This window comes from Mercenaria mercenaria, chromosome 5 (assembly GCF_021730395.1).
Source record: "Mercenaria mercenaria strain notata chromosome 5, MADL_Memer_1, whole genome shotgun sequence".
NCBI classification, from domain to species: domain Eukaryota; kingdom Metazoa; phylum Mollusca; class Bivalvia; order Venerida; family Veneridae; genus Mercenaria; species Mercenaria mercenaria.
This window is the reverse complement of record NC_069365.1, coordinates 3,912,916-3,929,041: the sequence shown is the minus strand read 5'-3', so window position 1 is coordinate 3,929,041 and position 16,126 is coordinate 3,912,916. Positions and strand designations below refer to the sequence as shown.

At 34.6% G+C, this 16,126-nt stretch overlaps 1 protein-coding gene across 2 annotated transcripts in view; it reads left to right on the top strand.

Annotated features, from left to right (window-relative positions):
- Positions 1–16,126, top strand: part of LOC123558066 (uncharacterized) — a 77,391-nt gene that overhangs the window by 58,458 nt on the left and 2,807 nt on the right. For both annotated transcript variants that reach the window (XM_053542531.1, XM_053542530.1), the window contains exons 32-46: positions 665–913; positions 1,133–1,384; positions 2,145–2,297; positions 2,586–2,768; positions 3,946–4,059; positions 4,373–4,489; positions 4,915–5,100; positions 5,443–5,636; positions 6,571–6,689; positions 8,514–8,683; positions 9,016–9,153; positions 10,927–11,043; positions 11,395–11,919; positions 13,844–14,891; positions 15,282–15,811. In XM_053542531.1, coding sequence (XP_053398506.1) covers positions 665–913; positions 1,133–1,384; positions 2,145–2,297; positions 2,586–2,768; positions 3,946–4,059; positions 4,373–4,489; positions 4,915–5,100; positions 5,443–5,636; positions 6,571–6,689; positions 8,514–8,683; positions 9,016–9,153; positions 10,927–11,043; positions 11,395–11,919; positions 13,844–14,891; positions 15,282–15,811 — 4,095 coding nt within the window. The remainder of the gene's footprint in view (positions 1–664; positions 914–1,132; positions 1,385–2,144; positions 2,298–2,585; positions 2,769–3,945; positions 4,060–4,372; positions 4,490–4,914; positions 5,101–5,442; positions 5,637–6,570; positions 6,690–8,513; positions 8,684–9,015; positions 9,154–10,926; positions 11,044–11,394; positions 11,920–13,843; positions 14,892–15,281; positions 15,812–16,126) is intronic.

The following is a 16,126-nucleotide window of genomic DNA, read 5'->3' as shown; positions in this document are numbered from 1 at the left end:
CGCCTTTTCTCTTCGCGCAAATGTTTCACATCTGGAAAGAGAAAGTTAACAGATTCTTTTTCAAATCCGAATGTACTTAATGTTTTACATTACCCGCAGCATTTGAACCGCCCATAAATCGGACGAACTTTGTATGAAATAGGGATAGCCCTGCATAATCAAAATTCTCTTGTACTGGACTAAAACAAAAGACGTAAACTCAAGTTGTCTTTCCGATGAAAAGTGTCATAACCTCCGGAAACAAAGCTTTCAGTTTTAGAATATATAAGACGCTATAGCATATCTACTTGCGGATTCTGACAAGAAATCAGAGTGAAGTAGAAGCTATGCACCGTAGTGGACAAATTGAAAGGGTTGTTTCCTGAGAAATTGGCTGGGATGAAGATCCGCGACTACGTCAGGCTCAATAATTTCGGGTGTATTATTCTGTCAAATATCCAAGCGATAGAAATTGCGCCACTGGCAAAAGGTGTAACTCAACGGAACTCTGTTGCACGATACCAGTGTGGGCTCGATAAAACCCCTGAAAGAGTATGATATTGCTTGAAACAGTAATGTTACATTTTTTTTTGGTTTGCTTTGTCTCATTATAATTTATATCTTTTGTTTTATATTTCTAATTGTTGAAAATACAAAACAATATAGGAACTACTACCTGTTTTAGACCCGGTTGTTGAGAATACGCACAATTTTAATTGGCGGTACACGGGGAAATGGAATAAAACGTACACAGGAAAGACATGCCAGCATTGGAATGTGACCTTTCCTCAGGGCCATCATACTACAGGTTATAACTTCCCAGGAGAAACAATTAACAGTGTGAGAAACTATTGCCGCGATCCCTGGGATAGTGGCTATCTTTGGTGTTACACTATAGAACAAGATGTACGCTGGGAACTTTGTATTGTTGAAGGTTTGTTTTACATAAATATAGTATGTTACGTGTACAAAAAGAAGGAAACCATTAATCCAAATGAAACTCATTATTGTTATTTAGTTACTAATACGTATAGAAACAAAGCATATTGATAATTTGTGGAAACTTTTTATACTACAAAATTGCCCATTCAGGATGGCGTTTGGTAGAAGCATTTTGAAGTTAATAAAATGCATCCTGTATGTTTTATGACAGATAATCCAGGAGATCGATGTTTACATACACATAACATTTATTCGGGACATTGGAACAAGTCTTACTCCGGTAAAGAATGCCGACGATGGGATGAGAATGAAGGACATTTAGCGAGAGGCTCCGTTGACCTTATGTTTCCAGACAAAACCATTACTGCAGCAGAAAACTTTTGTCGTGATCCTCTTGGAAACGGTTATCTGTGGTGTTACGTACATGAAAGTGGCGTTACTTGGGAACCTTGCATATTTGATGGTTAGTTTGAATTTATCCCAAGGACATTGGTTTTATACACCGTCTGTATTAGATATATGAATGTCGTTCCATGTGCACATATGCCCGTCAATTTTAACAATACTTATTTCATATTGCAAGTGCATGGATACTTGCATGCTTAATATCAATTTCAATAGGCGCGTGTGATGTCAAACTTCAAAACCTAGAGTTGGTATACCGTACAAATTAAACAGAAAATACTTGTAAACGCATTTTTAGTTTGCCGCTAGAATTTGTCTACATTTAGTTCAAATTGTACTAATTTATCTTAGCTGGCTTTTATTGAAAGCTTGAAGCTTATTCCAGTCAACCTTGCTTCCTGAAAAAAAAAGTACTGGTATCATATGCAAAGATATGGCCGTGAACACAGTGGGGCTTACATCGACGACATCCGGGCTAAGAGCACCAGCCCACAGCTCTCGTTTAGTTCATCTTTACGTACAATGTATATCGAAGCCAGCTTCCGTGGAAGAGGCTTATTATTATGTATAGCACTCTTACACATAGAAAACTTTGAGCTTCTCTACTATAATGTATTGTCTCTTATGCTTAAATTCCGCTTTGTCACACCTCAATACGAAAACACTAATTGGCCGGGGACCATTGCTTATACATACAATGTAATTTTAGCCTCCCCACAATCCACCACCAAAAAAAGAGAAAATATATGGTTCTTATTATTAGAGAGAAAACATTTTGTGTAGAATCATTACTGTACATATTATATTGAATGTTTCAGATATTGAACAACTTCCAGTTTTGACAACATCTGCAGAAGGAGAGGCATTCGTGTGTAGAAGCGGCGGACAGATATTGCAGCAAAATGTATGTGACGAAAAGTTTGACTGCGGAGATCTATCAGATGAAACAGATTGTTTAGACACTTATGAAGGTTTGGTGCCTAGAAAGTTGAAAATAAACGTTCGTTTTAAGCGATTAACGCATTATTTTGAGCAATTAATCTAAATTATGCTCTAAAAAGGCGTAGAATAAGCATTTCCTAATGGAGTAGATGGATTAAATTATTTGGTTCGTTGTTTGTTCCGCCAGTTCCTAAACAGGTTTATTCGTCACCATTAAAGTAATGATATTTAAAGTTTAAAGTGATTTTGAACTATCTTAATTTTATGGCAAACATGTAAATTTCATTTGAAAATACCTGTGTACATGTATATTGTAGAACAACCGCTAACAACCGATGCAGCAAGTTTCATGAACAATCTGAACACACCGGAGGCCTTTGTGGTGAATTCACATTTTCAGTGCGGTACAAATGAATGGATATCTGTCACTGCTCGATGCGATGGGATGAAGGACTGTCTTGATGCTACGGATGAATCGAATTGTTCGCTGCCAGAAAAGGGTAAGATCAGATATGACTTATATAAAGGTACTTTTTATATTTATAAATGCTGTTGTCTTATCAAAATGTAAATAATTAAGAGCTAAGAAAAAATTTATTGAAGGCGCAAAGCGAATAAATAGAAAGTTACAAAAATAAATACAGAAAGATTAAAAAGGTAATGTAATCTATTCGGTAGCTAATTTAGCTGTCTTTGTTCAGTCAAATTGCCAGTCAATGGGATGTGCAATACATTTTAGGGGTTTTAGTGTTTTCTCGAAGAATGTTGTCTGTGGGCAATAAAAAGTTTTAAAATGCCTTTTAACCATGCTGACGGTTTTCAGATCTGTAAGGTAAACTAAGAATTTGTAATAAGAATTAAAACAAAACAGAATACTTTCGAATTATTATATTCGAGCGCATTTGAAACATTATTTTAGTGTAATTTATTCTTAGTTTTTTGTGCTGTCTTAATTTATATTGAGATATTCTTTGATTTTGTCACACAAAAGCTATAGTAAATTTGCCATTTATTTTAATGTGAGATTTCAATGTTTTCTTCCATTGCAAGAGGAATTTTAAGTTAAATTTCATTTCTTTAGTAGATACTGTTTTTGATAAGATATGGCTAATAGACAAAGACAAAGTACATATTCGGCATTTTGAAACATACTGTGGAAAATAATTTGCCTCTTAAACAGCAAGTTTCAAATATGTGCTACTTTATAAATGTTACTCTAGTATTTACCTAAAATTATACATGTAACAAAGTATCGGTAATATAAATACAAAAAAGTAAGACCTGTTAAATTCCGCTGATAATACCTAATATACGCTGCTCAAATGAATTTTATTCAAAAGCATTCTCTTCGACATGTCCATGTTCTGTTAACGATCTAAAGTTATTACCATCTTATATGTACAGTATAGTTGGCATACTATGATGCTATCCGCCAGTCGTTATTCTAAAACTCGGTTGGCGCTACAAATAAATCTAAAACAAGTATATGAACTGTCCTAGTCAAAATATTTTTGTTACGGAAATAAGAGTTTAAAAACATTCATGACATCCGTGCATTATTTTGATGTCTGTAGAGGTTGACCGAGTTGTCAGGTATAGCATTCATCTACGTCTTAAGACCGAACATTTCATTAGAAAAAGAAAGCTATTTTCAAATTTATTTATTATTTATTAAAGAGATTTCTGAGTGTTCAAGTGATCAATTCCGTTGCGACGAGGGAGATTGCATTCATATAAGCCAAGTGTGCAACTTTGTCGATGACTGTATAGGAGGATCGGATGAATATTGTGGTAAACTTCATCTGAATGTATCATCTATGCAATCTTTTATAAGATTAACATTGTATAAGCGTTAAGAAATATGTTTATTATGCCAACATTCTCTTGGTAAACATTTTTTTTTTGTCCCAGGTCATTTTAAATATTTGATATACTCCGTGTATTTTATATAAAACGCGGTTTTTTCTCCTCAGATATGATAAATATTTTGTTCTGAAGTTGCTGTACCTTTTACATTGATTGTTTTCACCTTTATCAAACGTGCAATAACAGGATGTTTGGCATTTTGAATATTGGCTCACGTTATCTGTTTTTTTTTATTCAGATATCGATGAGTGTAAAAAGACAGAGTATAAATGTAATAATGGACAGTGTATTCCCCTCAGTGATCGTTGTAATGGCTTTCCTGAGTGTATTGATGGTAGCGATGAGGACTTCTGTGGTATTATATGTTTCATATAAATTTTAGTTAATAAATCACTATGTACTGAAAAAAATCCCTGAACAGAAATAAAAATTATTTCGATGCCTGTTTGGACATATGAATTATACAAGCTCATACATTTGAGAAACATTTGATAAATATGGCGAGCGTCAACTCTGACTATTCTGGCGTTGTTTTTGTTTAAGTTTTTTTTACTTTTGAGTAATAACAAAATAGGACATCCGTCTCCATTATATTTTGCATCTTTGCTTTATTAAATTGTTCTTGAATACTTTATAATTCAGTAACCTGTCTTGCTTCCAACAAAAATTTGATTAACTGCTTTATCGAGAAAATGTAAACAATGAATGAATTAAATGATAAAGTTTGGGACGAAATTACCGTACGAATTTTAGAGATTTGGTTTCATTATTTTTCCGAAGACAATTGTCAAACGGGAATGGCTTTCCACTGCGACGTCGTGAAATGTATACCATCAAGACTTGTATGTGACAAACACCGGGATTGTAAGGATGGAAGTGACGAAATGTCATGCAGTCAACAGGATTTCATCTCCTGTGAACAGTGGTGGGAAGCTGGCTATAGGAAGTCAGGGCCGTATATCATTGGTAAAATATATCAGTTAATTCGTGTGTGCTTCAGCTAGTCAAGCTCTGCTACCAAATATATGAAGTTACAAAATATTATAATTTACAAGAGTAATAAAAGACAAAATTCGATATAACAGCTTAGTCTATATATTGTTTAGGATTTCAACGAATAATAAACTAAATGACAAGTGTTGTTGTCAAATAAAAGACTTTTTTGTTTATTACGATTTTGTGAACAACATAAGCAGTCTTTAGCAACAAGAAGAACATCTATTTACTTAGCAAGTCATTATATGCATGCTGTGTTTCATATCATTTATATTCAATTTTTAGTTACTATAATATAATATTTCATTTAAGGGGGATTAATTGCGGACTGCGATTTTGACTCAGTTATAAGTAGGAAGAAAATGTACACGATTATAAGGAATTTTGACATTCTGTGGCGGGATGGAGATGGTGTAGGATATTTATATACAAGAGACACACTTCGAGAAGAGGACATAAGACTCGACGAAATTTTGAAACGACCTAACTACGACTGTGTGCAGGAGGTATCTCTCTATTTTCAAAATATGGGTCAGTAAGATATCCTTGCAGTACCAATTTGGAATTGACGATTCCCCTTTGTATATCATTAAAAGGTACAATTATTCAAGTAAACAGTTTTAATTTTTCACTCGTTACGAGCTGAACAAAACACCCTTCTCGTGCTGTATGTTTCCGCAGAACATCGCAAATGTTTGTATTATGTCATCATTTCATAGTATATGGAAACATCGCAACTGTTTGTAAAATACTAATACGTACAAAGCATGGCAGCAAGAACGTGTTGCTTTGCATATTTCATAGCAAAAAAACTAATAACAAAAACTGGACGGACGTCGTAGTATTCATGTAGAATAATTCAAGCACATGCTATTACTAAATATTATGCGCGATAACAGCATGTTTGCATCTATGCATCTAAACTTATATAGAACAGCTGGCCTCCCATAATTTCCAATTAATTATGAGGAAAGTTATAAAAGATGTTTTTATGTTTGGTTAAAAACATAAGTATAGAAGTATGCGTGGTGTAAGGAAAACACATAATGCATCTATTTTTCATGCAAAGTAGATATGTACTAGTAATTCATTAGCTTTGTCTTCAAGTGTACCGGCTAGTAACTCAAATATACATTCTTTTTACATCGGTAATGTATACAAATTTTCATAAATAAATAATACAGTACATCATCTATAAAACAGAAAAACAGACAGAAATTCTTTATTCCCAATATATATATATTAAAAAGAAAGATTTTAAAGAAAGTACTTTTTACATTTTACTCTGCTCATATCAAACCTAGTCCACTTCTGGTGTATCTTGCATCATGAGGCATTTAGTTGCAAAGACATTCATGAGGTTAAACATTCAAAATAAGATCTGTGTAGAAATAGAATTGTCTAAATAAGACAAATTTTTATTTCTTTGCACAAATCTAGGTTACACAAAGTTGCATTCATTCGCACAAAATTGCAGCTGAGTTCGACGATTCTCAACATGACAGCACTTTCAAACATTGTGAATGTTTTGAAATGACCATTCGTATTGGAAAGGACAGGTATTTTTTTTTCTTTTTTTTCAATATTCTTAAGTGCTATTAACTGCACAGTATTTCGAATTATGTATATAATGACAATCACAAGAGTTTTGTGAAATAAAACTAAATTAAGAACGCAAGACAGTTTTAATTTTCAGCTCACGACTTTTTTCTTTAAAATTTGTTTTGAACATCTCATAACAGCTCGGCCAATTTCAGTCAGATTTAACAGGATTGCTCTTTTGGTGGTCTCCCCTTTAAAACATTTCAAGAAATTCATTTCTATGCAGCACTTTGATTGCAACGACAGCGGAAACGAAAATATTTTTACCAGAAACAGTTGGCAGAATTTCAATATAGTTTCATAGAAATGTTCCTTAAGTGTTATTCTATGCATGTTTCATGTTCATCGGTAAATTTCAAGGAATCTGACCCAAACTTATAGAACTTGCAAAGAAATTGTATAAGCCTTGTCCGGATCGTTCCTCCAACAGATTTCCAGGATTCTAGCTCAAACTTACAGAAATGTAATCATTATGAAGTGCCTGCGCGTGGGATGAAGCCAAACTAACAAAACTGTTTTGCTATTACGTGAACAGGACATACATTTACTACAATATACCCCAGTATAAATGCTCTCCTTTCTCTAACATACACTCACCCTGTTAAGCAGGGCTGAATTTCCTTCCAAAACTTTGAAAATCTTTTGTTCCGAAACCATTTCCCGTGTTTCAAAAAGCAACCTTGAAATATTCCTTTGCCTATCTTCTGCCAACTTTGTTCAAGCCATTGTCATTTGAAAAAGTATATGGTAACTATGGAGCGCGCCTGGGTTACCTTATCCGCACGCTATGATGACTTTGTGTTGCATAATACGGAACGGACGCTGTATATCAGTGGCAAGACGCCGAACTACAAATCAAGGGTCGCCAGCATGGTAGCCACGGGTCGTGGTCATAATTTCCTATATTTATGTTTTTGGAACTTGAAAATAATTTCACAAAAAACTATTTCTTGGTTATACGCATTTCAAAGCGTAACAAGATGAAAGAGGAGAGAATTTTATAATGAAAATTCCTAACTGCCCTGCTGGGATTCGAACACGGGCCGCACGGGTGAAAGCCAATGCTTTAACCACTGAGCTAAAGTGTCGACTCCCTGACGCAGTTGTCAGAGATTCGTTTTAAACGTGTGGCTATACTAGAGCGACCGTAACGCTTCCCCTCTTCAAAGATTCATCATTTGCCGTTTTGGCATAGAAAGTGCCATTTTAGGCACTAGATAAAGTCCGTTCCCGGACGAGCCCCCATCTTACGCATTCCAAAGCGTAACAGAAATGAAAGAGGAGAGAATTTTATAATGGAAAATCCCAACTGCCTCTGCTGGGATTCGAACCCGGGTCGCACGGGTGGAAGGCCAATGCTCTAACCACTGAGCCAAGGAGTCGACTCCTGACGCAGTTGTCAGAGATTGGTTTTTTAACGCGAGGTTATACTAGAGCGACCGTAACATTTCGGTATCTCTGTACCAAGACAGATTCCTCAAAAACATGGGCACCATGCGGAGGGTGTAGCCGATTTTCCTATAAGTATGCAGTGAACACTTTAAATCTTCTTCTCCCCCGAACCTACTGGCCTACTTTTGAAATAATTGTACACAAATACATTTGTATATACCTCAAACAATTCCAATTCGTCATTAAACAAGGTCACTGCAATGCTATTTCAGCTATGAACCTTAGGTGAAAGATCCAGTGCTATCATTGACTGCTTGTTAATGTAAGAAATAGCAAATGTATTCTTTCTTTTTTTTCTTAAATCTGAATGGACTTCATTTCATTTTCAGCAAACTTGGTTACTGTTACAGCAAAACTACTAGCACAGTCAGCAATAATGATCTTATATTTTCATACAACGCGTCACTAAGTCTTTACAGAAAAATTGTCCTGAAAAGTAACAAAGACTTTGTTGCACAAGGCTACCAGGTTGTGCCAGGATCAGCGGTATGCGAATATGGTAGGTAAACACATAAGTACTTTCTAAGGAAAAAAGCAAGTTGATAACACTATATGGATCAAAAAGAAAATTGATTTTATAATATTTTATTATGCATGAAAATATTAAAGTATTTATGAACGTGTATCAAATGCACACTCTCTATACGACATGTTTATTAAAGAGTAAATAGCCACATGTGCATAATGTTTAGTATGCCACACAATGAGGCAAACACGTGCTATTTCTCGACAACATCCTTAATTCCTCTTCCTGGATATCTATTACATATACATTTTTTCAAGCACAAACTGTATTTAACTTTTTTGACGCTAAACATTATTACACTGTAGATTATAACAAGCAAGAAAATGTAACCACATGTGAAGGAGATGTGAAGAAGATCTCAAGTTCAATAAATTGTTTGTACGATGTTGATGCGGCCGGCTATATTATAGGGTGTAGGTCTGGTAGTCATCTACAAAACTGCGGTAATTCTTAACTTTATCATTTTGTTGAAATGTAAAGAAATTAGGCTATTAATACATGTGTTGCGGTCATTTTTTCTTTACTTTAAATAGTAATTGTGAGTCGAGTAGAACTTGAGAATAGTTGTTTGAAAGATGATACAAAAGTAAGTCCATGATATACTTAAGTTTTGAATGCAGTTTCAAATGCAAGAACTTTGAAATAATCATTCACATATCACTGAAGGTGATAAATGTACCCCACGAAAAAACCTAACATGCATCATGCACAACTACTGTTTTATTAAATTGTGTCAAGGGGATGAGGATGGTGTGCACAAGATTGTGTCTACGGACAGACGGACAGACAGAGATAACCTGAAACCAGTATACCCCCCCCCCCCCCCCCCAAATAACTTCGTTGTTCGGGGGGTACAAATATTGTAGAAAAGTTTTGCTATATTGTAATTATTACTTTCATGCCCCCGACCTTTCGTTCGTTTGTCTCGACATCATGTCTGATCAGTAACTTTGTTATTCATTGTCACGTGCAACCTTACTATCCCAAACCATTGATATTATGTAGTCATTTACATGTATGCTTCCGTAGTAGGTCTAGCAAATGATATATAAATCTTTACTTATAGATGAAATTCAAGTAAAGGCATATTCGGTGTTAGCAATGTATCTAGATTTGACTTATATTAAAATAATATTTACATTCGCCCTATTCTTTTCCATTGAAAAAATTACGTCGTTCGTTTCGTATGAACAGCTGAAGAAAAGGCGGGAAAGTTAGGTCAACGCTGCTTAGTGATAACGGGGCGCTGTTTTGACGACGTCCGCGTATAGTCAGGGAGAACGTTCCTTAAATGACGTCGCAGTGTTCCGTCTGGTGTACAGCATTAGTGGGAAACTGATTTTAATGTTAAATGCATCAGAATGAGTGGAATTTATAATATAATCTTGTTTACAAGTGGAAAGGAAATACAAATGTATAATGTAAATAAAAGAAATGAAACATTTTCATGGATTTGCCGATGCTATGCTGTCGGTTTATTTCGCATGAACACTGAAAAAGTATTTCACTTCTTAAATGCCTTCGTGAAATTATTAAGACTAATGTAAATACCATGTTTCATTTAAGATTTAAGGTAGTTTATCCGTAATGGCAATCTGCAAATTAAGTGTTCTCCATATCAAATTCCGGCATTCTCCTTGTTTACGGAAAGCATTCTTTGCGTTGAGCTGCATTTACGTATGAGGTATGCCGAATTGCCTAATACATGTTAAATGCCGAGTTACGGGTTAACTATCTTAAATATGATATAGTAGTTTAATCTGGCTGTTTGAAAACATAGTTTTGCTTTACAAAATACGTTTAATGTTGTGGTGAACATCTACTGTTATCCGTCGTTAAAGTTTTAACTGCCGTGCCTGATAAAATTGTTTGCATTGTGTATGTCCCCTTAAAAGTTGAAATCACCTGTGTAGTTGCATTTTGGATTTTGTACACAAATATTCCAACCTAAATTTATTTATATAACAGAAAAATGTTTTGAAGTAAGCATATATAGCATATGTATAGAGCGACATATGATATTTGATAAATATGTAAAAACAAATAATTACATCCGGTTGTTGCAATGTGTACGGCAGCAGACAAAGGGATTACCGACAGAATTCTGGTTATTAATATGGTTCTAATTCTGGAAAAAGACTGTATTCTAGACTGACTTTGCAATGTATATTTACGTTTATAAGCTATTCGCAACCTGTTTGTATTATTCATGACAGAGAACCATGTTTGCCAAGAGGGAACTGTAAAATGTCCAGGAAGTTATTGTATACCGTTAAGATTTGTTTGTGACGGAGAAGTTCAGTGTCCAGGAGGGCAAGACGAAGATGGCTGTGGTTAGTACCTTTTTCCCTCTTTATCATAGTACTAGTAACAATTGTTACTTCTAAATAATACAGTTTGTACTGTAGCGTTATTTTTGCGGCAAACGGTGTCACAAGTCCGGTTTGACCACCGCACTTGCACAAGCTATATACAAATGCTTGTGTCTACGTGTTTAACATTCTGAGATTAGCAATATCTAAAATGTGCATTAGAATATGGAAGGGAACGTAAGCGCAAATTTTTTTGTAAAATAGAAATGATTTAGACACCACATATATTTGTCGTTGTATTATTATTATTACTTTTTTCAAGGAGTTCCACTATCTGGTTTATCGAAGATACTATTTTATATTATATAACAGGATGTGAAGAGAATGAAAATGAAGTGTTGTTACTATACGATTCTGAGAGCACATATATGCAAAAGTTGGATGTTTACAACTTTGCGAAACAATTTTCGACTGCGACTAATACCATCAGGACATTGAGTTTTGTTGTGGTGCGGCCGTTACAGGATTTCAATCTTGGTGATATTGTTTTGCAAATAACTGACACTGTAATGCAGCCAATGGTGGCCTTAAATCGTATTCAAGAATGTCAGTATAATGTAATGGCCAAGAACTTTATAAGATATATCAAACTATCAGCGGAAAAGACAAGGGGATTGATTTACATTCAAGACGATAATGACGTTTCAAAAACGCTTTTTAACACGCTGTTTGGTAAAGTAAATTTGGCTGATTTAAATCTAACAATCTACCGTATAATGGAAAGGCGAGCAAACGACTTTACAGAAGAATCTATGTCACAAGTGTCAGATGTGTTTGTAAAAAGATGGAGTATCCTAAACGCAATGGGAGCAGAATTCTTTCCAGAATTTTGCAGAGGTTTTGTATGAATTCTACAATTTTTACTACTTTAGGCTAATAGATTCATGCTAAAAATGTTGAAATACATTATTTTAAGTTTAACACATTGCCTTTATGAGACCGCTGTGGGTTCAAAAAACACATCAGTAACTTCAGGTATATATAAGAAACATTTCTTTCTCTGCAAGTTGCGTGTACGACCTCCTGAATTGGTCCGGTTAGTTTCCCACATTTTAATATGATTTTAAATGTTTTTCCAATCATTGCTAAAATGCCTAATTTTCTAAAACATGCTTATAAGTTTAAATCATCTGTTGATAATCTGAGGAGATATACCATAAAAACGCCCGTGATAACCGGGTACTTATACGGGTTTCCTATATTACAAACATCTTCAGGGAATCGAATAAAAATGCTATTTCTTAAAGAAACCTGAGGTTTTGATGCCCTGCTACATTATGTTTACATTTTGCATAAGTCGCCGGAGTTAACATTTCTGTGAACTATAAACATTATCCATGCTTATCTACTTATTTGAATTTTCTATCGTGGCCGTGTGGTCTAAAGCGTTAACTAGTATATGATACCCGTTTTGAAATACGAATTAGGAAGGGTTGATTTATGGCAGTGATACATGTTTAAATAAGAAAAGTGCCTATTGTCTGTGCATAAATAAGGTGTTTCATTTGTGGTCTATTTATAAGGCAAAAACATGCTTTTGTATCACGAGAAATGTTTAGAAATGGACATTACAAATATATATTCTTCTCAGTATTGATCGTGTCTGTCATGTTCATACATTCAAGACCATTAACAACGCTACATCTAATCATCGAAAGATTTTTTTTTCAGGAAGAATTGCGTAATTTGTATATTTATCATCTTTTTAAAATAGATAAAAAGAAATAGTTGTATTTTTTTGTGCATTTTCCTGTGGTATTTAAAGCGTGATTCGTATTATGATGAGCTTTATTCGGATATTCAGAAATTCGATTGCAGATAAGGATTACTAAATATCCCGTCTAAAAGGAATAAAGGTCGGTAATGGCGTTTAAATGTAGAAATCTCAGACATTTTTTACAAATTGTTTTTCAAAATTTTGTTATCAACTTCAAGATTTATTAAGATTTATTAACGCTTAACGTTTGCAGAAACATATCAGTAACTCTGTATTTGAATGAATGACAGCACGAGCTTCACATCCACCTGTGACTAAGGTCACAAAAGAAACCAGTATTATCAATATTAGATTGGATTTAATGAATACTGATAACTACTTGCATACAAGTTGCAAAAATGAAATATTTGCCACAAATGAATTTAGCGCTCCTACATTTCTTCAGTGTGAAAATCATTTATAGTTCTTAATGTTTGTCATTTAAAGTAAGTTATGTCATGTGTCTCTTATTCCATTGGTAATGCATATTTTCTAGTGCGTGACATGTATCGATAGCGTGGTATAAACATGCACACATATTCTCCTAAACTATTATAACATTTTGTCTATAATGTCAACAGGCGTTTTAAAAATGTTATTTTTTCAAAAAAACAATTGAATAACTTCATTTGCCCTTTGTAACATTTTCCTTCGAAAGTAAGTCAAAAGATATCTTGGTTTAAATATGTATTTAGCATGATTTATTTCCATGGTAACAGTAAACAAAGTTACGTTGTCATTGTTTATTTTCTATATAAATTAATATTCATTGTGTGTGTATGTCACAGGGTGAGAATTATATGCTAACATATGGAAATGGTTTCTTTTTAAATGGCGTTATGTTTTACCTAATACTCGCCTTGTTTTAACGTGTAATTAAACACCGAATGACAAAAAGATACATTTATAACATTACAAAAGATATTGCCTGAGACTATGTCGTTTTCAGAAATGAAAAGTGATATGCAAAAGCAATAAATAAATATCAATATTTATACTTTACAGCAAGAACAAAAGTCAAATGCCATAACAGATATAAATGCAAATGGAGTAAGATGTGTATACCACTGAATCAAGTTTGTGACGGACAGACACAGTGCAAACACGGAGATGATGAACAACTGTGTAACTTCATATGCCCAGTGAACTGCTCGTGTATAGGTTATATAGCGAATTGTAGTGACAGCGGGTTTAACGTAATGCGACTGAGTACGATTTCAGTAACAACTCGACAACTTGATCTGAGCTTTAACAATGACCTGCATAATGTATTAAAGGGTTCATATTTAGACATCATGGTGCTTGTGACATTGAATCTTTCTTCTTGCAGTATCAATGAAGTTTCACGGTTTGCTTTTAGAAAAATAAAAAATCTCGTCACTCTTGATTTAAGTTACAATTCCATAACGGTCATACAAAAACAAACATTTTCATATTTGAAATACTTGAGAGTTCTTAGGCTGGAAGGTAACTGGGACCTATCGACGATACAACCTGGGGCGTTTGAGGCGTTATCAAACATTCATGATTTGAACTTTGCGGGAGCTCGACTGACAAAGATAACGGCAGATACATTTTCTGGTCTAGTTTTGCAAAGTATTGATTTGTCTAACAACAGCATTGAGGAAATAGAAGATTTTGCTTTCCGAAATCTAGCTGTAGAAAGAATAAGCTTTGAACAAAATAGAATTTCATTATTTCGAAAAGAAATATTCACCGGCGTTAATGCGTTACAAACACTAAGAACACCTGCGTTTAAATTTTGTTGTATCAGGCCAACTTACTTGCCAGAGGAAGGATGTTATCCCCCGAAAGATGAGTTCTCATCCTGTGAAGATTTAATGAGGTTATCAGCACTTCAGACTATGCTTTGGTTAATAGGACTGTCTGCGTTGCTTGGTAACGCTTTGACAATATTGTATAGACTGATGTACGACCGTGCAAGGTTACGACTTGGCTTTGGAATATTTGTTACCAACTTAGCTGTTGCTGATTTTCTGATGGGTGTGTATCTTCTTATAATTGCTGTTGCGGATGCTGTGTTCAGGAAACGGTAAGTTATTATTCAAAATAAAAAAATAAACAAGGTTAGCGCGTGTACAGCATGACTGACGTGTTTAACTTCATGCGATTACCTGACAGTGTTTTAAATTGGAAATTTCTATATTTATCATATTGGCGTTAAATTGCAACAACTTTACGATTTTGATGCTCTGTGCTTCCGGAAAATCTTCCCTTACATTTTATCTTTCATGAAAACCTTAGCGAAAATATAGCGACGGTTTTCATGAATACAAAAAGATATCCCGAAATAGTATATAGTTTTCATGATTGGGAAGGCCCTGTATGTGCATTCGTTTTATGTATTACGTTTAGGTAAACAAAACATTGAATTGTTTGCATGTTTTATTTACATTATTGCGTGAATCATACTAAATTTCAGATACATATTCATGGATGACTACTGGAGAAATAGTGCGTGGTGCAATCTCGCAGGAGTTCTGTCAACAGTATCATCCGAGGCCAGTGTATTCTTTCTTTGTCTCATTACAATGGACAGGCTTTTTGTCATAAAATTTCCATTCGGACAAGTAAGATTTAACAAACGGAAGTCTGTCATTTGCGCCGGAGTCGTCTGGTTTGTTTCAATATTTTTGGCTGTTTTACCAGTTGCGTACGAGAGTTACTTTCAGAACAAATTCTACACCAAATCGGGTGTTTGTATCGCTTTACCACTGACACGGGACCGGCCACCAGGATGGGTATACTCTGTAGCTATATTTGTCGGACTGAACTTTGCTACGTTTGTCTTGGTAGCCTTTGGTCAATGGTCTATATTCATGGAAATACGAAACGTTAGTGGTGGAATGGAAAAAACAACTGCAGGAAGAAAGAATGACCTGAAGGTTGCTCGCAATCTTCTGCTTGTAGTACTGACTGACTTTTTGTGCTGGTTCCCAATCGGTGTGATGGGTAAGTATCTTATTAAAGGAAAACAAGAATTTGCTTAAATCCTTTTAAAATTTATTACATTTGTTCTATGTATTATTGCAAATTATTGATGACTTTGATTGAATAAATATTTGACATCAAAGTTTTTACATTTTTACAAGCGTTGTGTCTGACCTTAATATCTTAATGCTAATTGGGCTGAACAGACAGGTTTAGACTGAACTGATTGTCTTATGCTAGTACTGTTAATACAATCAATAGAGATATTAATTGAAAGCACAAAACGCAACCAAGAAACTTGATAACAGACTCTGGTTAATTGAGTCTGTTCGTGAA